Below are 25513 nucleotides of genomic sequence, written 5' to 3' on the forward strand. Positions count from 1 at the left end.
ACCAAATAATATAACATCAACATAATAATCTAACACACACACACACACACACACACACACACACACACACACACACACACACACACTTATATATATATAGAGTTGACAGAGAATAGGCAACTTTTGTGTCACTTCCAGATCAAAAGTGTGATATCCACATAATAATATAATAATATAACATAACATAATATAATATAACATCATAATATAACATAAGAATATAACCAAATAAATTAACATCAACATAATAATGTAACATCTAACACACACACACACACACACACACACACACACACACACACATATATATATATATATATATATATATATATATATATATATAGTTGACAGAGCTATACAGCTATATTTGACAGATGCATGCATATGTTCCTCCATCCCAGAGTCCAATAACCTGTCTCAGTCCTCGTCCAATGCCAGCAGCTTCACCAGTGTGGTGGAAGAGAATGAGAAGGAGCAGCAGGCCACAGAGGAGTACGACACAGGCCTGGTACCCGCCCCCCCACAGCTCCCCCAGCCTCACACCTACTCATACAGCTGCCACCTTACCTTAATTACACTTAGCAGATTAGCTCTGTTTACCACAGCTGCCTATTACCATTCCCACCCTTATGTAAGATTGTCTGAATTCTATCTAATTTAATTTTATTTCCTATTAGTGGCAGTACCAGTATAGTTCAGTGTGAAAGCTGTATAAATAATTGATGTGCTTGGCTTTAGGAGAGCCTGTCTTCCACCGGCACCCCTCATAAACGAGACTTGGTCACATATAGCAGTAAATGCATGTGCACACACGTGCACACACATTCACAACTGCACAAACACACACAACTGCACACATGTACATATATACCATTTTAATTAATGCATTTGAAACACAATTCATTAACTTTATGGCATTTTTGCTTTTGTAAAGTTCAGACTTTAAGATTTTTATGGTTTGAGTGAACACATCAAGGAGCAAATTATGCTGCATTTTGTCTGTTGGCATTTTTGCATCCCACTCAAGGTTGGATTTGTTCACTGTGCTGTCTCCTCTGAGTGCTGAAGTTTCCTTCTACAGCTTTACCTGCAAAATGTTTGAAAACTGCCTCCTGCCAGAGGGAACAGAAAGCTGTTTGAATGTAAATCCTGGAGGAGTTTGGTTACCTGTCTAATATCTGATAATAGAAACAGAAAACAGACATAAAAAGACAAATAGACTTAAAACAGTTATTTGTATGAAACAATTTAATCTAAACTGCTCTTTTGATTTCACTTTTATTTGCCTAACTGACTTTTTTTTGCATTTTTTCCATGAGTATTTAGACAATCGAGCAATCGCATTTATCTTCAATAATATTTCTCTGCTTCATATTATAATTTATAAACTAAGAAATGATACATAAATGCCCCTTTTTATTACTAAGGCCTAGTGGATCATTGGTAACCGAAGCTTTTTTTTTACAGAAAGTGCTTGGTTATTTGCATTTCAATCGTGGGTGGATTTTGAGAGAAAATGAATGAGAATCATAGGATTTTATATATTACAAGACATATTTTGCTGTATTGCAAATGGTTTTGAAGTGGGAAACTAAGAGAAAGGTGTGCCCTCCAGTGCTAGGGGCTTGTTAGTACACATTATCTTCATCCTGTGTTAAATTATTGTTTATGGTAGAACATGCAACAAATAACATTTGAGAACAAATTCATTCCAAGCAGAGAATTATTACTTAATTTGACAGTACATGCCATGACAGTACCAAAATGTTTATTGTGGTAACTGTATATAAGGAATTTTCCCTTTTGTAAGGAAAATGAGACAAGTCATGCATGATAAAGAGGAAAGAATTTGTGGAACGTTCTTTTTGATTGATTGAATTCTTCAGTGTAAACAGAAGGTTCTGTATGTTGTATCAATTGATTACAATAACAACAAACATGTTCCTGATTCTTGATTATTTAGCAATAAGGCCCTGTTGTAGCTATAAAGAAATACAGAATTTTTTATAAGAACAAAGATGTAAAAAAAAATTAAAATCTGACCATGTTTTATTGTCGAAATGAAAAAGATATGTAAAATATCTCAATGATAATCTGATGCTAAGATCTCAGTGCTTTAGTGATGGCACCTCTTATTTAACTACTCTGAACTTTGGTGGCCCTTAGCGCAATACATAAAGTTTATAGCTAACACCTAAAAGCATTAAGCATTTCAGTACTTTACTGTTATACATAAAGGCTAAATGTTTGCTGCGTAGTTTTTTTATCAGTACATTGGAGATCAGTGGGGCAGGAGATGTCCAGGCCGCTATGACCTCACTGCTCCAGATTCCACCACCGGAACTCAAAAGGTTCTCGATGCACATTGGATCCGCAGTGCACTTCACCCTGGAGTTTGTGATAGGAGGCAAAGTCATCGATGAAAGTGCAGTTAAGCCCCAGTGGTTCCAGCAATGAGCGCATCTCTGCCTCCAGCACACAGGTGCCTTGCACCTGTGGCCCAAATGGTTTGGGAATGCCCAGGTTCTTACCCAGCACAAGCATGTTGACCTGTGGGCACACAAGACAAAAGAGACATCACTATATTATGGACTAATCAAAGATGCAATAAGGACAGTTTTAAAAGTAAATATTACATATGGAATGCTACATAGTAAATGGGAGCTGAGGGCTCCCAGTGGTCTGCATACTGGGAAAATTCCTTTCTTTTTTTTTGTGTGAGGGAATCAAGTGAACTACAAAAATTCTATTTAGGGTGCCTGTAAACACAACTTTGCAATACAGACAAACCTGTTGACATTATCTGTATACAGAATTAATTGTTCACTAAAGGACCAAGCTCTACCATGTCAGGGTAATAGGCTGCAGCTCTCTTGTTTTTTTTAGGAAACACTTTAAACAGGATTGGAAGGTCAATGATGTCTTCATCATCCAGGCCAAGTTCTTTCTTCAGTACGTCCCTGTTCCAGTCAATGCAGTTCTGAATGAGAGTGAGGGACAGTGAGTAAGGGAAAGAGAGAATTTTTCCCATCAAGGAGACCACCAGTATTTTCCTGATTGGATTACTCAGTATGGATTTAACCAGGATCTACCATACAATGTTTCCCCATTGAGGTCAGTCTAGAGCCAGGTAGTGTCTGTCACGGAAGCTACTGTACTGCAGTGTATATTCTGGGAGTTTGTTCTTTCACATGGCTGCTGGTCCAAACCACATAACTCACCTGCACATAGATGTTTTCTGCTCGAAACTCCTCGTTGCTCATGAGTTCATCAACACTGATCTCTTCCTCTTTACCTGGTAAAATGCAAGATGTGTTTACCAATGATGGAGCAAGAGAAATGGCCTAAATGTTCACATAGGCAACCTGCCAGTATTCACCTTGAAAAAGTTTGGCACTCCCATGTCCTTTTACCTGCAAGCTTCTGAATAATTTATATCCTGCATCTGGACTGGCCAGCAATAATCTGAATCCCTGAGTAAAGAAAACACTGAAGAATTCAGAAATAAAAGTGGACAAACACTATCCCTTGTTAAATGAATACAACTGGAGAGGCAGCAGTCTGAAAGAACCATTAGAGGTCTAAACATAATGTATTAAAAATTTCAGTCCTGAAAGAGATCTTTCAAATAAAAGATGTTGACAACGAGCTAATATTAGAGGGCTATTTACTTACCTTCCTATCAGGAGCTGGGACAAAGGTCATGAACTCATCCACATGACCCACAACAAGCCAATCAGAGTAAAGGGCAATGGGCTCCTGAACCTTCTGAGCCCACAGGAAGTCCTGGATCACTTTAGTCATGTTTCGGCCATGTGCTGTACTGTTGATTAAACATATCAGTACTTCACTGTGATAAATCATGGGTAAATGACTGCTGTCTAGTTTCTTTAGCAGTAACAGGTAGGACTTTGGAGATCAGCTATGACCTCACAGATCCACCATCATATGCACTCCTCTAGCAGCAGACCATATAAACTCAAACAACAAAGACTGAGACTTTGAAGACTCACGTAGGGAAGGCCACACCAATGATGATGCGGCCCAGTGGGTACTTCTTCCCATTCACAGTGACAGGTGGACTGACCTCCAGATTACCAAAAGAGTCCAGGCTGCTCACCCGCTCATTCACCGGGTAACGGGTCACATAGCCAAAGTCTGGACCCTGAGACAATGTGGAAGTGTTTCTAAATATGCTGTTTCCTCCATATATGTTTTAGCAAGGAAAAACACTGAACTGGAGGTAGCAATGTGTTGACTCCTTAAAAAAATGTGAACATCATAAATACAAGAACATTGAACAGCATTGTGGTGTCAACATCCGTGCCAATTACAAGAGCATGAGGTAAAAGCTGTGAATGGTGGAAATGCACATGCTTCATGTGCTTCAAATGGATCACCAACAGTGATCCCTTGTTGTCACTTTAATGGATATCAGCAAAGCTAAATTTAACATATAAAGAGTGGACTATCATCCATACCAGCAAGACATCATAGGGGAAATCTTCAAGCTCTCTATCTCGTGGAGAGTCCAACACGACAGGGATTCTCTGGTGTGGCGAGTCGATGTAGCCAAACTCAATCTCATCCTATGGAGGAACATCAGAACTTGCATTCTTGAAGATGTAGCAGTAATCTAAAATGTGTTGAAGACAAGAATTCGTGGTCCAATGTGTTAGTGAATCAGACCTGCATCCAGCGGTCTCCTCGGTTCATGTACTCGTGGCATATCTTCAGCTTGTACCCACTGCTCTGCACCAGACTTTTTATGGCCTTCAAAAAGTCATAATTGTCTGATGTGCTGCCAGCATATGGGAGAGGAAAAAAAGGGCTTGTCCAGTCATGAATTATTGTCACCACATCTTTCCCTTGCTTTGCTGGGTGTTTTAGTTCAGCTACAGATTTGAAAGTTGTCACAGAATGCTCCCCTCTCACTGTCGGGTGGTACGGCCCGCCGCTTGCAGTGGGAGTTTCTTGTTTGTAATCACGCCTACATGCTTGTACACACCTGCACCTAGTTAGTGTTTGTTCTGTGTTTATGTATTTAAACCCCTGTCAGTGTGTGCATCACTGTCAGTCATTGCCTCTGTTACCTTTGTTTGTGCCTTTGTTCACAGTGTTAGTGTTCGCCGTTTACATTGTGTGAGTGCCACCGTTGTATGGCAAGGGAGTTTGTGTCCTGCTCCGCGCCTTGCGGCACTCAGGCCATTACAAAAGTGACAGAACTATTAGTGAAAGAAAAGAACCAAACCAGGCACAATTGTTGATATTCTGATGAAAAAAAAAAAGGCACTGGATTGCTTGAGTTGTCGTTCTGAGTCAGAGAATATCACTTGTATTTGTTCACAACACTGCCAGCAAAGAAAGTAATTAAATAAATGTTTCTTTCCCTCAGAATATTTCCAATTCAATAGTGGATCTATGCCAGGTGGCTCAGGTGGCTACCTGAGAATCAACAGAAATTCTGCTTAACATTGCTCAACAAAAGCTGTATTAGGTAAAGACTAATACATTTATTGATTGTCCACCTTATCTGTTGTCATCGTAAGGATAATAACAGTTAATGATTTGTTTAGCACTTACCTGCACACAAAGACTTCCACAGGTTTGAGGGTGTTCGGAGTCATAATCCAAGGGGCAACACGGAACATGACCTTGTCGGTGTAAATAGGTGTCTCTGGGAAACCCTGGGAAACCCGATAAAAGTTAGAGACTTAGCAATGAGGCTTAGCCTTCTCTTTACCTTTACAGTATGACAATATGTTGGTACTGAGTAACATATAACCAGAAGAACATATTTCTTATGGTAGCGAGAACATAGTAAAATAAAGTTCAAAGACGTAAAGTACTTGAGCCAACCTGGCCACTAGGCTCTAAAAGGCTGAGGTTTATGGTGATGAGACCATCAAAGTCCTTATCGGGGAAGCGAATGCCCTCCACGAAGAGCTCCTGCTGGGAGTCCCCACCCACATAGGGAACTTCTCCGGCCAGCTGCTCCTTATTCAGCACTAGAGGATAGTCCATCTGGAATAGCTTGAAGAGCAGATATTCTGAAACAAGACAGAACTTCAGACTGTAGAGTTTTTGATCAGTCAGCTTATGAATACCATGCAGTCTTCCCTTAACTTGACATTCAGCTATATCCTGCTAAAAAGATTTGAACTCTCAAGAACATGTTTGGTTATTTTCTTGGTTATTTGTGTTTGGAAAAAAATAAAATGAGACACTATCCTAAGAAACCATACAATTTCCTGAGAAACCATACAAAGGTACATTAGTTTAAACGTACTCAGAGTAGAGCCCTGTGGTTTTCCACTGGTCCTGAAGACCCTCACACTCTCAGCGTGGCTCCGAGAAATGTGGAGGCTTAGTTTATAGCCCTCTGGGAGCACAGCTGGACCTCTGGTGCGCAAAATCATCTTGGACATGTCCTTTAAATCTGCCATTACAATAGCATATCTCAATACCTGTGTTTTATTGTGCATGTCAGAAAAATTGATCTAATTAAGGGTAATAAGGAAGTTATTTAGAATCATGTTGATAAACTATTGTAATTCAAATGTGATTCCACTTTTTTCAACCTGAGTTAAACTCCATATTAGAAAATATTTTGATATTGGACTTGTGTGCATTCATAATGCTACTTGAATACAGTTTCTTTACCATTTTATTAATTTATTTCTATGACTATATTTTTAAGTATTTGCAAAACTGTTCAATCTGATAGCATGATTTGTTCATGAAAGCCATGGTTTCCACAGTATAACTATCTACAGCCGGATACTGTACTTCTGCCTTAAGTTCCTTTTTGCACAGGTCTATCCAAGTTCCACCTCTGAGACTTACGATTGGCTTTGCATACCTGAGACTCTCGTGATTTCCTCATCCTCACTGTCCAATTCTTTTCTGAAAGTGGACTCACAATCACAGTTGACCAGCAGAATGGCACCATGGCCATTTGGACCCCACTTCCAAGAAGCCTTATTAGAGAAGGAGACATGAAGTTTCTTCAAGGAGAACTCCACATGTAAAGCAGGTAATTTCAGACATCACTACCTATCCTGAAATGGAAATCATTTCCTCTTAAACTCTTCTGACTATTCCAATTTAGCAGTAGATATCCTAAAAGTACAGCATCTATGTGCATTCTTACAAGCAGACACATGTGATATAGATGTTGCAATAACTTTAAGCAGTTCCTGGAAACAGCAAATAGTGGTAAAGCTAGCTCAGACTCCATGAAGATATATGACTTTATGCATCAAAGTGTTAGCAAGTTGGCATTAGATACAAACTCAATCTGGATAAGTAATATAATTATTTTTAATTATGTTTTATTACAGTAGTCACAGTGTGGTTTTTTGGACAGATTATATTGGCAGTAGAATAACACAGCACACACCTAAGTAGTTTTATCTGTTAGGCCTGGGGCACAATCCTGTAGAATCTTTCTGAAACTTTGCAAAGGTAACTCATTACCCACCTTGTTTGGGTTGTTCCTCTCAACAATGCCATCTCGATCTGCATCAATGTCCAGAGAGATTTCTGTGAGAGAACAGAGGCAGGTTGAAGAGAACATGCCCATTCATTCCCAGTATTCTTTAATGGACATTTGTAACAGTAGCCCACTGGCAGGGAGGTGCAGTCAGTTGAAATACCTTCAATTAGGTATTACATTTTTAACTTTTATATCTGTATCATGAAATGTTTGGAAAAAAAAAACTCAAGTTAGTTTATGAAGGAAAAGACAGGTAACTGCATTTTTGGATTTTTTTTGGAATACTCTGAAGGAGAATAACATTTTGAAGAATCGCTACCTTCAGACTAAGTGACAGCTAAAATTACACAGAGCGCCAGGCTTTGCGCAACAAACTGATGGCCTGTCCACATAGGCTGCCCTGTTTTTAGGACATGTTTACTTCATTTAGAGCCATGTTTATTTCAGGGATAACTTTCAAGTATATCTTCAAAGATAATAAACTTGCCATTTCAATTTACAAGTATTTACCATTTACCACAAAGATGGCTGCTTACTGCTTTGATCAACTATGAACCATGAACAAGGGAAATTGTGTGTGTGTGTGTGTGTGTGTGTGTGTGTGTGTGTGTGTGTGTGTGTGTGTGTGTGTGTGTGTGTGTGTGTGTGTGTGTGTGTGTGTGTGTTTATTTTTCAGAGGCATACCAACAGCTGTAAGATGCAATACTGCATTCCCAAGGAGTTCTGACTTGTTCCCATAGAACCTCACAGATAACTGCAGTACACATAGACAATACATTAAACATTACAGTGGGACTGCGCTGATCTGTGCAAAAACACATTTGTTAGGTAAAATGTCTGGTGCAAGCTGATAGCATAGACACACCCTTTAAGATTGACAGTTACAGTTCACTATATGAAAACGATTATGCCTACTCAAACAACACTTAACTGTGTAGTCTTATACTTCAATTCTATGATATGTTCAACAGTTTAACATATGATCCTAGAAACCCAAATGGTTGAAATGCAGTCATGTAATCACAGAAGGAAAGATGAAAGAAAGGACAGCATTTGTGTTCCATGGTGTCAATGTTTGATGGCCTGGGAATGCCCAGTTCAGGACATACCTAACACAGGCTGTGTTAACAGAGCAAGAGGTAGCCGTGTGTGGCAGACCAGGTTACCTTGCTGTCATTCACCAGCTCACTTGCAAGTTTCATGGAGATGAACACTACGGTGTTTTTAGTGAGAAGCTGCGGGGAGAGAAAGGAACCTCCGGCCGGGGTGGCCATGGCGACCGAGGCAGCCGAGGCACCTGCTTCCACCCGAAACTGCACAGTGGGGTTGCATTTTATAGAGAAGAACTTGCACTGTGAAGGGGCACATCTGCACACCACACACAGACACACACATCTGCATCACTTTCTACATAAAGAAGTGACAGGTGGCACTGAAGGCTCTAGCTCGGAAATGATGATTGTTATTTGAGCAGGAACTCAAGGTTAGGATTTAGCAAAACAATATACAACACAGTGCATTACAACACAGTGCACAAAGGAAACTGCAATCATGTGGGTGACACCATGGTGAGTCTGAAGACCAGAAAAAGGAACCAAAAGGAATTAACGTTTTATTAGGCAAGCGGTTTTTTTTCCAGCTTTTTTTGTGACACCACACCACTGTACCCTCCAGACCAATCAGTTACCACCACACAGGCAGACCCACCAGACATTGCCTCAGTTCCATACCCATTGGCCTCCATGGTTCCCGTAGTTCAAGACACTTGCAGCAGTATAGCCCCCTCTTATACTAGATAGATAGTAGATATAGGACACATATACTCTGTGCTTTCCTCAACAAAGTGGAACTCTCTTGATTCACTACCCTGGTGTCAGTGTCTCTTGACTTCCCCGGATTGATCCGGCTACAGAGGACGGAGGGCAGAGGGTAACCTAGAGGAGATCAAACCTGAAGTACTGGTCACTTTGGACCATTTTCTAACAACTACCCAGTTTTGTGTCCTGCTGTGCATCTAGTTTTTTTCCTCCTCCTGTGTCTATACCAGCTCATGTCCCAAGTCTTTGTATTGATCACTATATATGTACCTACACTTGTTACTGTCACTCGCTCCATCCCTGTGTCAGACTTTGGGTTCATCCCTGTGCCTGTTATTGTGTAATTTCCTGTCCCCAGTGATGTCATTATCCCTGTTTCCATGTTATCCAGTCTTTTGCACAACCCATTGTCCAGTCTCCTGTACAGTAGTTTGTCCAGTATCCTATCTAGCTCCTTGTTCAATCTGTCATCTGGTCCCCTGTTTAGCCCATTCCCCAATGTCCAGTTCAGTTTCGTTTTGAGGTGCCAATGGCCCTAAGCACCATTTGGTTTTGGTTTTGAAAGCCCCTTTCCATGTTTTCCATTATCATAAGCTTCTCTGTGTTTTTGCTTGCTGTACTTTAGTCTTGGATACCCTCAGTTTATTAGCCTGTCATTTTGTTCTCTATTCTTCCTTCTGGTTTAGTCAGTTGGTGTCTTATGTAAACGTTAATAATATTTACATATTACTTCAAACTTTGTTCCAGTAAACGGATGGAGATGCAGTTTTTCATGATAGCAGCTCTTCAAGGTTTGAAGTTAGATGCAGATTAGACACTGCACCCATACACAAGACACAAAACATAATAAATAGATGCATTTTTACTAATTTATTGAGCTGAAGCAAAATTATATCAGGCAAGGATATATTTCAGTTGAAAATAATGACAGGTTTACAAACCTCTTTTTTGAGCATTTAGGGTTTTTGTTTTTTTGTTTTTTGTTTTTTTGTTAGGTAATAAAAATAGAAACATATTTCCTGCATTTATTAAGGAATCAATATATCACTCATCTAGACTGATAGATTTATTGCAATGTGGCCGACAGTATGCAAGAGATGCTGAACCAGTGTTTAGACAACAAAATCTTGTTGTGTACTGGCAAAGACATCAATGACACTTTGTTTCTCTGTATTATAAACGGAGGCCCAGAGTCTGTAGTCCACAGCAGACTGGAATGCCGGCAGAATACAAAAAGTTCTTTCATTCCCAGCAGAAACAGCAGGAGAGATTTTTCTGCTTATCAAAATTTAACTTAAGATGATAAGATAGAAACAAACCAATAATAGAAAAGTAAATTCAATTAATTTAAAGAATAGGCGACAGTTCACATACTAGAAATAAGGTCAATGTTCAAGCGTGAAATAATTCTTGAACATCAATTTTCTGAAACTGACACGTAAACGTTCGAATCTCTTCGTCTGTCAACTGAATGACCACAGTGAAAGTGAATTAAACATAAATACTACCTGTTTAATTGCACTCTCAGTTCGGTTCCGATCACATATATCGTCCTTGTAGTTTCTCCACTCTCAATTCGAAGTGTGCGAGGCGGAATCATGGTATTATTATTATTTTTTTTTTGCTTGGCAGTACAGCTAAATACAGCGACTTCCAAATGACTAACTTCTATTTCTGTGCTTAAGATCACGTTATCAGTAGGAGTTCCGATTGGTAGGGCGAGTATGCTGTCAATCTCACAATCTCCGCTAGACGGTGCTAGTTATGGAACGTTTCACTGCTTCCAAAACAAAAACCGTATAACATTCTTATTCTTGTAATATTCCGTTTTTATGCTGAAAAGCCATTAATTATATTCTTCCTCAAATGAACAAAATGGTTGTTAAATGCTTCCCCTGCTTTATATATGTATTTTTGTCTTCTGCCACAGCCCCGGGCCTCTTTTCAAGACTTACTTGCTTTTACATTTTACAAACTGTTCTGGCTTGTTAGAAGCGATAATAAGGAGGTGGATCACACCTACCTGTTCAGGTTAATTTTCACTTCCGTACCGACAACATAAACAATACTCAAAACATTGTTGACTTCAAGACGATATGTTCGCTGATACATATTGTGCGGAAAAGTCCTGCGCTGTGAACCAGCAGTTAGAGTTTTCTGCTGCTCCATAGTGTTCTTTTGTATGCAATATACGATCTCAGGTATCTTGCTCGGTAATTTGAGTCTGGTCGAACCTAGGCGTGTCACCTCTTGTGGTGTACATACAGATAAGTCTACTAAGGGTGGGAAGTTTGGCTCAGCCTTTATATTAGGGCTTTAGACATGTTATATACGAATATGGCTATTTGTTTAGGCTTGTAAGCGACTAAAGTTTATTAGCTGTACTGCTTGGTACTGTAGTATGACGTTATTTTACTGCCAATAGTCGAGAGCTCTTTTTCTGTAATGTTGTATGTTGTGTGATGGAAAATATTATTTGATCATGTATTATCGTGTGATTCATATGTAATGATTCATATATAATAATGTTAATCCTTTTATTATATAATCCTATATGAATAGTTTAGTTTGCACACTCTGTCTCTGTATATTGTGTGAACAAAACGACTGTTGAAATGTTGCTTCGTGACCTGCAGGTGTCGTAAAGAGGGATTAGGCTTTTCTTGGTGTCACTCCTTTGAAGTGTTCTGGTACTGCAGGAATGTTCATCGCGATAACGAGCAGGGAATGGGTAAATAGGATTACAGAGCACCCCTCTCTGGGGGTGAAGTCTAGGTATAAGGAGCAGAGCCAGTCTACCCCTTTAGAGCCTTTGCTTTAGAGCATTAGCTCTCACACAGCTGTGTTTTGTATGTCCTATTTTCTTTATTAAATTACTCTTTTAATCACGTCTCACTTGCTGTTTATTCAAATTTCCACCATAGTTGTCAGGAATTCTCAACCTTGACCTTGACTATATCAACTTGACCTTGACTATATCAACTTCATTTGCCTCTTACAGGTGAAGACATTCTAAAATAGCCTTAAATGATCTGTGAAATCACAACACAGTGATAATAGTTATGCATGAAACAAATTTTAAAAAATCTTTATTTCACTGTAACACACTATTATTTCAGTATAAACTGATACTTGTGAGAGGCAAGTCATGCTTATGTATCATAAACACAATCACCATCAACTATCAAACAATTATTCTTGAAATGTAAGCTTTCTAACTTTACAATTAACTGAATATAAAATAAGACCAGCACTACCAAATATGACAACATCAAGGCAGATGTTACTATAGTATTTTTCCTAAATATGATTAGTGCTGCAGCTAAGATCATATTAGTCAAAATGCATTACATTTAAATGAAAAGTTATCAGAGACAGTTTTTGCTTCCTGCATAAATTTTGCTTCTATATGTGAGATATCACCTAAATATCCTGTTTTTTGCAATGGTTAGCTATATAACGCGTGCTAAAATACAAACACATCACTGTAGCCGTTGCCATGCTGATGAAACAATTTTGCCAATACACATGGTTGAGTTCACAGCTATAGTTGACAGAGAATATGCAACTTTTGCATCACTTCCAAAACAAAAGTGATATCCACATAATAATATAATCATATAACATAACATAATATAATATAACAACATAATAATATAACATAACAATATAACCAAATAATATAACATCAACATAATAATCTAACACACACACACACACACACACACACACACACACACACACTTATATATATATAGAGTTGACAGAGAATAGGCAACTTTTGTGTCACTTCCAGATCAAAAGTGTGATATCCACATAATAATATAATAATATAACATAACATAATATAATATAACATCATAATATAACATAAGAATATAACCAAATAAATTAACATCAACATAATAATGTAACATCTAACACACGCACACACACACACACGCACACACACACACACATATATATATATATATATATATATATATATATATATATATATATATATATATATATATATATATATATATATATAGTTGACAGAGCTATACAGCTATATTTGACAGATGCATGCATATGTTCCTCCATCCCAGAGTCCAATAACCTGTCTCAGTCCTCGTCCAATGCCAGCAGCTTCACCAGTGTGGTGGAAGAGAATGAGAAGGAGCAGCAGGCCACAGAGGAGTACGACACAGGCCTGGTACCCGCCCCCCCCACAGCTCCCCCAGCCTCACACCTACTCATACAGCTGCCACCTTACCTTAATTACACTTAGCAGATTAGCTCTGTTTACCACAGCTGCCTATTACCATTCCCACCCTTATGTAAGATTGTCTGAATTCTATCTAATTTAATTTTATTTCCTATTAGTGGCAGTACCAGTATAGTTCAGTGTGAAAGCTGTATAAATAATTGATGTGCTTGGCTTTAGGAGAGCCTGTCTTCCACCGGCACCCCTCATAAACGAGACTTGGTCACATATAGCAGTAAATGCATGTGCACACACGTGCACACACATTCACAACTGCACAAACACACACAACTGCACACATGTACATATATACCATTTTAATTAATGCATTTGAAACACAATTCATTAACTTTATGGCATTTTTGCTTTTGTAAAGTTCAGACTTTAAGATTTTTATGGTTTGAGTGAACACATCAAGGAGCAAATTATGCTGCATTTTGTCTGTTGGCATTTTTGCATCCCACTCAAGGTTGGATTTGTTCACTGTGCTGTCTCCTCTGAGTGCTGAAGTTTCCTTCTACAGCTTTACCTGCAAAATGTTTGAAAACTGCCTCCTGCCAGAGGGAACAGAAAGCTGTTTGAATGTAAATCCTGGAGGAGTTTGGTTACCTGTCTAATATCTGATAATAGAAACAGAAAACAGACATAAAAAAGACAAATAGACTTAAAACAGTTATTTGAATGAAACAATTTAATCTAAACTGCTCTTTTGATTTCACTTTTATTTGCCTAACTGACTTTTTTTTGCATTTTTTCCATGAGTATTTAGACAATCGAGCAATCGCATTTATCTTCAATAATATTTCTCTGCTTCATATTATAATTTATAAACTAAGAAATGATACATAAATGCCCCTTTTTATTACTAAGGCCTAGTGGATCATTGGTAACCGAAGCTTTTTTTTTACAGAAAGTGCTTGGTTATTTGCATTTCAATCGTGGGTGGATTTTGAGAGAAAATGAATGAGAATCATAGGATTTTATATATTACAAGACATATTTTGCTGTATTGCAAATGGTTTTGAAGTGGGAAACTAAGAGAAAGGTGTGCCCTCCAGTGCTAGGGGCTTGTTAGTACACATTATCTTCATCCTGTGTTAAATTATTGTTTATGGTAGAACATGCAACAAATAACATTTGAGAACAAATTCATTCCAAGCAGAGAATTATTACTTAATTTGACAGTACATGCCATGACAGTACCAAAATGTTTATTGTGGTAATTGTATATAAGGAATTTTCCCTTTTGTAAGGAAAATGAGACAAGTCATGCATGATAAAGAGGAAAGAATTTGTGGAACGTTCTTTTTGATTGATTGATTTCTTCAGTGTAAACAGAAGGTTCTGTATGTTGTATCAATTGATTACAATAACAACAAACAAGTTCCTGATTCTTGATTATTCAGCAATAAGGCACTGTTGGTAGCTATAAAGAAATACAGTATTTTTTTTTATAAGAACAAAGAGGCAAAACAATCTGACCATGTATTTTATTGTAGCAATGAAAAAGGTATGTAAAATATCATTGGCGATCAGTGGGGCAGGAGATGTCCAGGCCACTATGACCTCACTGCTCCAGATTCCACCACTGGAACTCAAAAGGTTCTCGATGCACATTGGATCCGCAGTGCACTTCACCCTGGAGTTTGTGATAGGAGGCAAAGTCATCGATGAAAGTGCAGTTAAGCCCCAGTGGTTCCAGCAATGAGCGCATCTCTGCCTCCAGCACACAGGTGCCTTGCACCTGTGGCCCAAATGGTTTGGGAATGCCCAGGTTCTTACCCAGCACAAGCATGTTGACCTGTGGGCACACACGACAAAAGAGACATCACTATATTATGGACTAATCAAAGATGCAATAAGGACAGTTTTAAAAGTAAATATTACATATGGAATGTTACATAGTAAATGGGAGCTGAGGGCTCCCAGTGGTCTGCATACTGGGAAAATTCCTTTCTTTTTTTTTGTGTGAGGGAATCAAGTGAACTACAAAAATTCTATTTAGGGTGCCTGTAAACACAACTTTGCAATACAGACAAACCTGTTGACATTATCTGTATACAGAATTAATTGTTCACTAAAGGACCAAGCTCTACCATGTCAGGGTAATAGGCTGCAGCTCTCTTGTTTTTTTTAGGAAACACTTTAAACAGGATTGGAAGGTCAATGATGTCTTCATCATCCAGGCCAAGTTCTTTCTTCAGTATGTCCCTGTTCCAGTCAATGCAGTTCTGAATGAGAGTGAGGGACAGTGAGTAAGGGAAAGAGAGAATTTTTCCCATCAAGGAGACCACCAGTATTTTGAACATTTTCCTGATTGGATTACTCAGTATGGATTTAACCAGGATCTACCATACAATGTTTCCCCATTGAGGTCAGTCTAGAGCCAGGTAGTGTCTGTCACGGAAGCTACTGTACTGCAGTGTATATTCTGGGAGTTTGTTCTTTCACATGGCTGCTGGTCCAAACCACATAACTCACCTGCACATAGATGTTTTCTGCTCGAAACTCCTCGTTGCTCATGAGTTCATCAACACTGATCTCTTCCTCTTTTCCTGGTAAAATGCAAGATGTGTTTACCAATGGTGGAGCAAGAGAAATGGCCTAAATGTTTACATAGGCAACCTGCCAGTATTCACCTTGAAAAAGTTTGGCACGCCCGTGTCCTTTTACCTGCAAGCTTCTGAATAATTTATATCCTGCATCTGGACTGGCCAGCAATAATCTGAATCCCTGAGTAAAGAAAACACTGAAGAATTCAGAAATAAAAGTGGGCAAACACTATCCCTTGTTAAATGAATACAACTGAAGAGGCAGCAGTCTGAAAGAACCATTAGAGGTCTAAACATAATGTATTAAAAATTTCAGTCCTGAAAGAGATCTTTCAAATAAAAGATGTTGACAACGAGCTAATATTAGAGGGTTATTTACTTACCTTCCTATCAGGAGCTGGGACAAAGGTCATGAACTCATCCACATGACCCACAACAAGCCAATCAGAGTAAAGGGCAATGGGCTCCTGAACCTTCTGAGCCCACAGGAAGTCCTGGATCACTTTAGTCATGTTTCGGCCATGTGCTGTACTGTTGATTAAACATATCAGTACTTCACTGTGATAAATCATGGGTAAATGACTGCTGTCTAGTTTCTTTAGCAGTAACAGGTAGGACTTTGGAGATCAGCTATGACCTCACAGATCCACCATCATATGCACTCCTCTAGCAGCAGACCATATAAACTCAAACAACAAAGACTGAGACTTTGAAGACTCACGTAGGGAAGGCCACACCAATGATGATGCGGCCCAGTGGGTACTTCTTCCCATTCACAGTGACGGGTGGACTGACCTCCAGATTACCAAAAGAGTCCAGGCTGCTCACCCGCTCATTCACCGGGTAACGGGTCACATAGCCAAAGTCTGGACCCTGAGACAATGTGGAAGTGTTTCTAAATATGCTTTGTTTCCTCCATATATGTTTTAGCAAGGAAAAACACTGAATTGGAGGTAGCAATGTGTTGACTCCTTAAAAAAATGTGAACATCATAAATACAAGAACATTGAACAGCATTGTGGTGTCAACATCCGTGCCAATTACAAGAGCATGAGGTAAAAGCTGTGAATGGTGGAAATGCACATGCTTCATGTGCTTCAAATGGATCACCAACAGTGATCCCTTGTTGTCACTTTAATGGATATCAGCAAAGCTAAATTTAACATATAAAGAGTGGACTATCATCCATACCAGCAAGACATCATAGGGGAAATCTTCAAGCCCTCTATCTCGTGGAGAGTCCAACACGACAGGGATTCTCTGGTGTGGCGAGTCGATGTAGCCAAACTCAATCTCATCCTATGGAGGAACATCAGAACTTGCATTCTTGAAGATGTAGCAGTAATCTAAAATGTGTTGAAGACAAGAATTCGTGGTCCAATGTGTTAGTGAATCAGACCTGCATCCAGCGGTCTCCTCGGTTCATGTACTCGTGGCATATCTTCAGCTTGTACCCACTGCTCTGCACCAGACTTTTTATGGCCTTCAGAAAGTCATAATTGTCTGATGTGCTGCCAGCATATGGGAGAGGAAAAAAAGGGCTTGTCCAGTCATGAATTATTGTCACCACATCTTTCCCTTGCTTTGCTGGGTGTTTTAGCTCAGCTACAGATTTGAAAGTTGTCACAGAACGCTCCCCTCTCACTGTCGTGTGGTACGGCCCGCCGCTTGCAGTGGGAGTTTCTTGTTTGTAATCACGCCTACATGCTTGTACACACCTGCACCTAGTTAGTGTTTGTTCTGTGTTTATGTATTTAAACCCCTGTCAGTGTGTGCATCACTGTCAGTCATTGCCTCTGTTACCTTTGTTTGTGCTTTTGTTCACAGTGTCAGTGTTAGCCGTTTACATTGTGTGAGTGCCACCGTTGTATGTCAAGGGAGTCTGTGTCCTGCTCTGTGCCTTGCGGCACTCAGGCCATTACAAAAGTGACAGAACTATTAGTGAAATATTTGACTCAGACAGGCATGATTGTTGATATTCTGATGAAAAAAAAAAAAGGCACTGGATTGCTTGAGTTGCCGTTCTGAGTCAGAGAATATCACTTGTATTTGTTCACAACACTGCCAGCAAAGAAAGTAATTAAATAAATGTTTCTTTCCCTCAGAATATTTCCAATTCAATGGTGGATCTATGCCAAGTGGCTCAGGTGGCTACCTGAGAATCAACAGAAATTCTGCTTAACATTGCTCAACAAAAGCTGTATTAGGTAAAGACTAATACATTTATTGATTGTCCACCTTATCTGTTGTCATTGTAAGGATGATAACAGTTAATGATTTGTTTAGCACTTACCTGCACACAAAGACTTCCACAGGTTTGAGGGTGTTCGGCGTCATAATCCAAGGGGCAACACGGAACATGACCTTGTCGGTGTAAATAGGTGTCTCTGGGAAACCCTGGAAAACCTGATAAAAGTTAAAGACTTAGCAATGAGGCTTAGCCTTCTCTTTACCTTCACAGTATGACAGTATGTTGGTACTGAGTAACATATAACCAGAAGAACATATTTCTTATGGTAGCGAGAACATAGTAAAATAAAGTTCAAAGACGTAAAGTACTTGAGCCAACCTGGCCACTAGGCTCTAAAAGGCTGAGGTTTATGGTGATGAGACCGTCAAAGTCCTTATCGGGGAAGCGAATGCCCTCCACGAAGAGCTCCTGCTGGGAGTCCCCACCCACATAGGGAACTTCTCCGGCCAGCTGCTCCTTATTCAGCACTAGAGGATAGTCCTTCTGGAATAGCTTGAAGAGCAGATATTCTGAAACAAGACAGAACTTCAGACTGTAGAGTTTTTGATCAGTCAGCTTATGAATACCATGCAGTCTTCCCTTAACTTGACATTCAGCTATATCCTGCTAAAAAGATTTGAACTCTCAAGAACATGTTTGGTTATTTTCTTGGTTATTTGTGTTTGGAAAAAAATAAAATGAGACACTATCCTAAGAAACCATACAATTTCCTGAGAAACCATACAAAGGTACATTAGTTTAAACGTACTCAGAGTAGAGCCCTGTGGTTTTCCACTGGTCCTGAAGACCCTCACACTCTCAGCGTGGCTCCGAGAAATGTGGAGGCTTAGTTTATAGCCCTCTGGGAGCACAGCTGGACCTCTGGTGCGCAAAATCATCTTGGACATGTCCTTTAAATCTGCCATTACAATAGCATATCTCAATACCTGTGTTTTATTGTGCATGTCAGAAAAATTGATCTAATTAAGGGTAATAAGGAAGTTATTTAGAATCATGTTGATAAACTATTGTAATTCAAATGTGATTCCACTTTTTTCAACCTGAGTTAAACTCCATATTAGAAAATATTTTGATATTGGACTTGTGTGCATTCATAATGCTACTTGAATACAGTTTCTTTACCATTTTATTAATTTATTTCTATGACTATATTTTTAAGTATTTGCAAAACTGTTCAATCTGATAGCATGATTTGTTCATGAAAGCCATGGTTTCCACAGTATAACTATCTACAGCCGGATACTGTACTTCAGCCTTAAGTTCCTTTTTGCACAGGTCTATCCAAGTTCCACCTCTGAGACTTACGATTGGCTTTGCATACCTGAGACTCTCGTGATTTCCTCATCCTCACTGTCCAATTCTTTTCTGAAAGTGGACTCACAATCACAGTTGACCAGCAGAATGGCACCATGGCCATTTGGACCCCACTTCCAAGAAGCCTTATTAGAGAAGGAGACATGAAGTTTCTTCAAGGAGAACTCCACATGTAAAGCAGTTAATATCAGACATCAATGTCTGTGCATCACTAAAATGGTTTTGGGCAGATTATACATGCAGTAGAATAACACAGCACAGTCTTGAGCAGTTCTAGGTGGTAGGCCTGAGGCACAATCCATAGAAACCTGATGAAAACTTGTAGAGGTAACTCATTACCCACCTTGTTTGGGTTGTTCCTTTCAACAATGCCATCTCGATCTGCATCCACATCCAGAGAGATGTCTGCAAGAGAACATGGCTTTATTACTGTCACGGACTGCTCCTCCCCCATAGTCACGTGGTATGGCCTGCCGCATGCAGTGGGATTCACAAATGTACTGCGTCTTTGTTTTTGTAACCACGCCCCCAGGATTGCACACACACACACACACACACACACACACACACACACACACACACACACACACACACACACACGTGTATAGGGTTTAATGTTAATGTCTTGTGTGTCTATTTAAACCCCTGTTCATGTGTGTTCCCTTTGTTGGTCATTGTCACTACATATGCGTTAGTGTCGATCTTTGTATCCGTAACGTTGGTTTGTGTATGTCACGAGTTACTGTGTATATGTTATTCGTCTAATGGTAAGTGCAGATTCACGATTACCGTAAATATTTTATGTGAGTGCCACCGTTGTCGTCTATGTTGTATGTAAATAAACATGTTTCACCTACGAGGAAGTCTGTGCGTCATGCCCTGCGCCCTGCGATTCCCCGGCCAGCAACGTTACAATTGCCAGTTCATTAAAGGAGCTTAGTAACAGTAGCCTACAGCAACCCACTGACAGGAGATGTGCACTTATTTCAATTATGTATTTCATTTATTACTTTTTAATCTTCATCATGAAAGTTAGTTTATAAAGGGATATAAATGTATATACATACACAAATACATGATTTGATCTACATTGAATTTGTGGACCAAGGGTAATTCTCTCTCTGTGTGTGTGTGTGTGTGTGTGTGTGTGTGTGTGTGTGTGTGTGTGTGTGTGTGTATCTTTTCTGAGGCATACCAACAGCTGTAAGATGCAGCACTGCATTCCCAAGGACATCTAACTTGTTTCCATAGAACCTCACAGATAACTGCAGTACACATAGACAATACATTAAACATTACAGTGTGACTGCATTGATCACTGTGAAAACACATTTGTTAGGTAAAATGTTCAGTGCAGCTAGCTAACAGCATGGACACTCCCTGTAAAAGTGTCAGTTACAGTTCACTAAATGAAATTATGCCTTCTCAAACAATACTTAGCTGCTAATTATATTGGGCAGTGGTAGCTTAGAGGGAAAGACTTTGGGTTATCAATTGGAAAGTTGTCAGTTTTAATCCTGGCCTGCCATGCAGCCACTGTTGGGCCTTCATCTCCAGGTGGGGTGCTGTTCTTTGTCCCCAGCTTCCAAAGAAGCTGGGATATGCAAAGACTCTATTTTGTTGCTGAACAATGACAGTAATTTGAATCTTAAACTTCTGTCCGATTCTATATATTTAACATATGATCTTAGAACCCAATTTTATGAAATTCCAATCTTAATGTAATCACAGAAGGAAAATTGTAAAGAAAGGAAAGCATTTATCTTCCATGGTGTCAATGTTTGATGGCCTGGGAATGCCCAGTTCAGGACATACCTAACGCAGGCTGTGTTAACAGAGCAAGAGGTAGCCGTGTGTGGCAGACCAGGTTACCTTGCTGTCATTCACCAGCTCACTTGCAAGTTTCATGGAGATGAACACTACGGTGTTTTTAGTGAGAAGCTGCGGGGAGAGAAAGGAACCTCCGGCCGGGGTGGCCATGGTGACCGAGGCAGCCGAGGCACCTGCTTCCACCCGAAACTGCACAGTGGGGTTGCATTTTATAGAGAAGAACTTGCACTGTGAAGGGGCACATCTGCACACCACACACAGACACACACATCTGCATCACTTTCTATATAAAGAAGTGACAGGTGTCACTGAAGGCTCTAGCTTTATACAATCTCAGGAATGATGATCGTTATTTGAGCAGAAGGTTAGGATTTAGCAAAACCATATACATTATGACCATTACAACACAATGTACAAAGGAAACTGCAGTCATTTGGGTGACATCATGGTGAATCTTAAGACCAGAAAAATGAACGAAATAGAATTGACATTTTACAACGTGGACGTTTTCCAGTATTTTGTGCACCACCATACCCTGCAGGCCCTCTAGTCCTGCCAGGCCCACCAGCCACCTCTACTCAACCAGACCCACCAGACATTGCTTCACTCCCACACCTGCTGGCCTCTATGGTTCCCGTAGCTCAAGATGGGCCAGCTGCACTTCCTGCTGCCCAAAACCCTGCCCACCTGCCTGCCCAGTCCCCTGTCCTACATCTCTTGCAGCAGTCTAGTCCCCTGACTACCCAGGTTTCTGTCCTGCCTTACAAAAGTTTTTTTCCTCCTCCTGTGTCTATACCATCTCATGTCCAGTTCTAGTTCTTGTCCTCATCATCATATACGTACCTACACTCTTTACTGTCATTCCTGTCTCAGACTTTAGGTTCCTCCCTCTGCCTATTATTGTCTTATTTCCCATCCCTATTGATATCTTTATCTTTGTCTCCACCTTGGTATTTGTCCAGTCTTTTGTCCAATCCATAGCCCAGTCTCCTGTTCAAGTCCTTTCTCCAGTATCCTATTCAACCTCTCATTCACTCTTGTTTGCAGCCCGTTCCCCCAGTGTCCATTCTAGTCTACAGTTCAGGCTGTTGTCCAGTCCCTCGTCCAATCCTGTGTTCTGTCTCCTGTTCCTTCCTTCCTCCTGTATATACAGTCTTCATATTTTCTCATTATTGAATGCAACTATAAATCCACGTCAACTTGTCTGGAGAAGAAAAGGTGAGTGCTACCATGAGTCCTGTGTCATGCCAACAGTGAGGCATCCTGAGACCATTCATGTGTGGGATTGCTTCTCATTCAAGGGGTTTGCTCATAATTTCCCTAAGAACACTGCCATGAATAAGAAATGGTATCAAAACATCCTCCAATTGCAACTTCTCCCAGATTTCGGTGAGCAGCGAAATACCGTAAAATTACGCATATAGTCGCAATGCAATTTAAAACGCGGATGACTTGACCGTGAATCCCTAAAGCGCGGATAGCTTAACTGCGGTTTTAAGAATATTCTTAAATTTACGAATGTTTCCCCAAAACCTCGTAACTAACGCAGTACTTAAACTCGTTCGTAAATTTAAGAGTTCGGACCCATTCGTAAATCAGTTAATACTTCTTAACTTGACGTTCATGCGCAGTTCTACCTAAAAAAGGATAAAGGCAGCTGCCTTTAGTAGAACTGTGCATGAACTTTTCTTTATATAAAAAAACCTTACTGACATACAAACATACACACACACACACACACACACACACATACACGCACGCATATATATATATATATATATATATATATATATATATATATATATATATATATATATATATATATAAACGTTTTCATGCAATTGGAATAATTCTTGGAATAGTTGGCGTAGTGGACGGCACACTTGTCCCCATACACACTCTCAGCTTCTTGAGCCCTAATTACATCTGCCGTAAAGGCTTTCTCTATGTTCAATGTGCAAGTCATATGCAACAATCTTTACAGACATTGTGGCAAAGTGGCCTGGGAGTACTCATGAATCCTTTATCTGGGCCAGTTCTGGAGTGGGTCAGATGGAAAGAGGACCAACTTACTCAATCCTGTCTTGAATTATCATGAGAGAGGAGAGAAGGACTTTACCAGGCTGGCTTGGAAACACAAAGGCAAATGATAATGAATGTTTTGTCTACATTTACCCAAAAAAAGTAATTTGGTTAAGTGACCTGTGTTTGTTGTTTGGTTTTGTTATAAACATAATATAGACGCCAAGGCATTTATTGGGGTGCAAGTTTTACTTTCACAGTAAAACTTGCGCCCCAATCATTTTTTACAGCAATAATTGAAAAATATTTTGTCCTTGCATATTTATCTCCCACACCATGTTTGTATCCGTAGCATTGGAAAAGAGTTTTTTGTTTGTTTGTTTGTTTTTTCAATTTCTTCCATTTGTTCAAGTTCGTCTCTGGAAAAATACTTTTTGCGCTTTGCTCTGCACTTTGCCATATATTTTTATAACAGTCATTTTATAACAGTCACTAAGTTATTAGTTTTTTTATAATAGATTATTATTTTCCTCATGATAGTTTTGTGGTATAATAATGTCACGGCCAAGAGTACGAAAGATGCGAGATGCTGAACCAGTGTTTAGTCAACAAAATCCAATTGTGTACTGGTAAAAACATCAGTGAGTGCGTTTACATGTACTTATAATAATATAATAACTGCAGAAAATAATATTTTGTCAGTAATCCGATCAACGGCCGGTAAAGTTGGTTCATGTTTACAGAAACAGATCAAATTATTCCCAGATTAATGCATATCCGGAGTTTTCCATGTAAGTTTGATTTTCTGCATGGTGTCGGATTATTGAGTGCTTGTAAACGCACTCAAGCGTGAAATCATTCTTGAATATCAATTTTCCGAAACTGACACATTTTAGATAACGTTTGGAGCGCTACGCTTGTATATGTATGGAACGCACTGAACAGCAGAAACAAAAAATAACTAAATGAACTATATATATATATATATATATATATATATATATATATATATATATATATATATATATATATATATATATATATATATATATATAGTGCATGATATATATATATTCGCCTACCTGTATAAATTCACTCTCAGTTCGGTTCCGATCACATATATCGTCTTTGTAGTTTGTCCACTCTCAATACGAAGCGTGCGAGATGGAATCATGGTGTTGATTTGCCTGTCAATACAGCTAAATACAGCAACCTTCAAATGACGAATTTTTATTTCTGTGCTTAAGATCACGTTGATACCGGCAAGAATTCCTATTGGTAGGGCGAGGAAGATATCATGCCTCGATTTCACAATCTCCGTTAGACGTTGCTAAATAAGAAAAAAAAGTACTGCTTCCAAAAATAGGAACCGTATATCATTCTATTATTCTTATAAAATTTCGTTTTGATGATGATTTGCACAAATATCTATAATTAATAGCCTAAGTGAAACAGATGGTACTTTGTATAAAATCAATTAGGCAAATATAGTTTTCTGAAAAGCCATATTCTTTCTCAAATTGAATGTTAAATTCTTTTCCCTTGCACTTTATTTATTTTTTGTCTTCTGCTTCATTTTTATACGTCATCTATGAGTCTGGCTACTAGTGTATGGTTGTATGCCACAAACAGGCAATTTTATGAGCTTTACTACTTAGTACTTACTACTAAGCCAAATCATCCCATAGTCACTGGAAAGCATTATTAGTCATTTCTTTGGAGTTCACATTAACACATTATCTACTTAGATCAACAAAAATGTAAAAAATTAAAGTTAGGAAATTCTATGTGGAAATTTTTTTTATTGTATTTGGGCTATGTAAGACTGCATAAAATGTACAAACAGCTAATTAAATGCCCCAAATCACTGAACAAGTAAAATATCCAATCATGTCTGGGCATGAAAAAAGTAAAGGTATGAGTTCATTAAATGCAATAACAGGATATACTGTCATTAAAGTTTAATCTGTGTAATTTGTA

The 25513-nt window shown here is 39.1% G+C and overlaps 2 protein-coding genes across 4 annotated transcripts; both read right to left on the reverse strand.

Moving 5' to 3' along the window:
• Window positions 1–900: 900 nt before the first annotated feature.
• LOC118241081 (protein-arginine deiminase type-2-like) lies at window positions 901–11533 on the reverse strand. 2 transcript variants are annotated; one of them, XM_035524803.1, is made up of 16 exons: window positions 11339–11533; window positions 8665–8866; window positions 8183–8252; window positions 7484–7545; window positions 6863–6980; window positions 6290–6439; window positions 5860–6050; window positions 5584–5687; window positions 4690–4801; window positions 4482–4589; window positions 4014–4165; window positions 3676–3823; window positions 3380–3473; window positions 3222–3295; window positions 2846–2980; window positions 901–2550 (listed from the first exon to the last, which is right to left on the reverse strand). In XM_035524803.1, exons 1-16 carry the CDS (start codon window positions 11482–11484, stop codon window positions 2317–2319), a joined length of 2100 nt encoding a protein of 699 aa, XP_035380696.1. In that variant the 5' UTR covers window positions 11485–11533; the 3' UTR covers window positions 901–2316. The 2 variants fall into 2 exon arrangements, with proteins under 2 accessions (XP_035380696.1, XP_035380697.1); XM_035524804.1 differs by lacking the exon at window positions 11339–11533 and adding an exon at window positions 10824–11007.
• A 3504-nt stretch (window positions 11534–15037) lies between these two features.
• LOC113585579 (protein-arginine deiminase type-2-like) lies at window positions 15038–24736 on the reverse strand. 2 transcript variants are annotated; one of them, XM_035523917.1, is made up of 16 exons: window positions 24616–24736; window positions 21554–21755; window positions 20877–20946; window positions 20025–20086; window positions 19689–19806; window positions 19116–19265; window positions 18686–18876; window positions 18410–18513; window positions 17516–17627; window positions 17308–17415; window positions 16838–16989; window positions 16500–16647; window positions 16204–16297; window positions 16046–16119; window positions 15661–15795; window positions 15038–15365 (listed from the first exon to the last, which is right to left on the reverse strand). In XM_035523917.1, exons 1-16 carry the CDS (start codon window positions 24705–24707, stop codon window positions 15132–15134), a joined length of 2046 nt encoding a protein of 681 aa, XP_035379810.1. In that variant the 5' UTR covers window positions 24708–24736; the 3' UTR covers window positions 15038–15131. The 2 variants fall into 2 exon arrangements, with proteins under 2 accessions (XP_035379810.1, XP_035379809.1); XM_035523916.1 differs by having other exon boundaries at window positions 18410–18522.
• Between the last annotated feature and the right edge of the window lie 777 nt (window positions 24737–25513).

Source organism: Electrophorus electricus, chromosome 3 (genome assembly GCF_013358815.1).
Source record: "Electrophorus electricus isolate fEleEle1 chromosome 3, fEleEle1.pri, whole genome shotgun sequence".
Lineage (NCBI taxonomy): Eukaryota > Metazoa > Chordata > Actinopteri > Gymnotiformes > Gymnotidae > Electrophorus > Electrophorus electricus.

Bases quoted from the DNA above. Each gene is read 5' to 3' on its own strand.
- LOC118241081 (XM_035524803.1), bottom strand. From the start codon at position 11,484: ATGGAGCAGCAGAAAACTCTAACTGCTGGTTCACAGCGCAGGACTTTT. The intron at 6,440-6,862 runs GTATGCAAAGCC...TTGTAATGGCAG, and splicing joins GGAAATCACGAGAGTCTCAG to ATTTAAAGGACATGTCCAAG. The intron at 3,474-3,675 runs GTAAGTAAATAG...TTCTTTACTCAG, and splicing joins TCCCAGCTCCTGATAGGAAG to GGATTCAGATTATTGCTGGC.
- LOC113585579 (XM_035523916.1), bottom strand. From the start codon at position 24,707: ATGATTCCATCTCGCACGCTTCGTATTGAGAGTGGACAAACTACAAAG. The intron at 19,807-20,024 runs GTGGGTAATGAG...TTCTCTAATAAG, and splicing joins AAAGGAACAACCCAAACAAG to GCTTCTTGGAAGTGGGGTCC. The intron at 17,416-17,515 runs GTCTGATTCACT...GTTCCTCCATAG, and splicing joins GAGGAGACCGCTGGATGCAG to GATGAGATTGAGTTTGGCTA.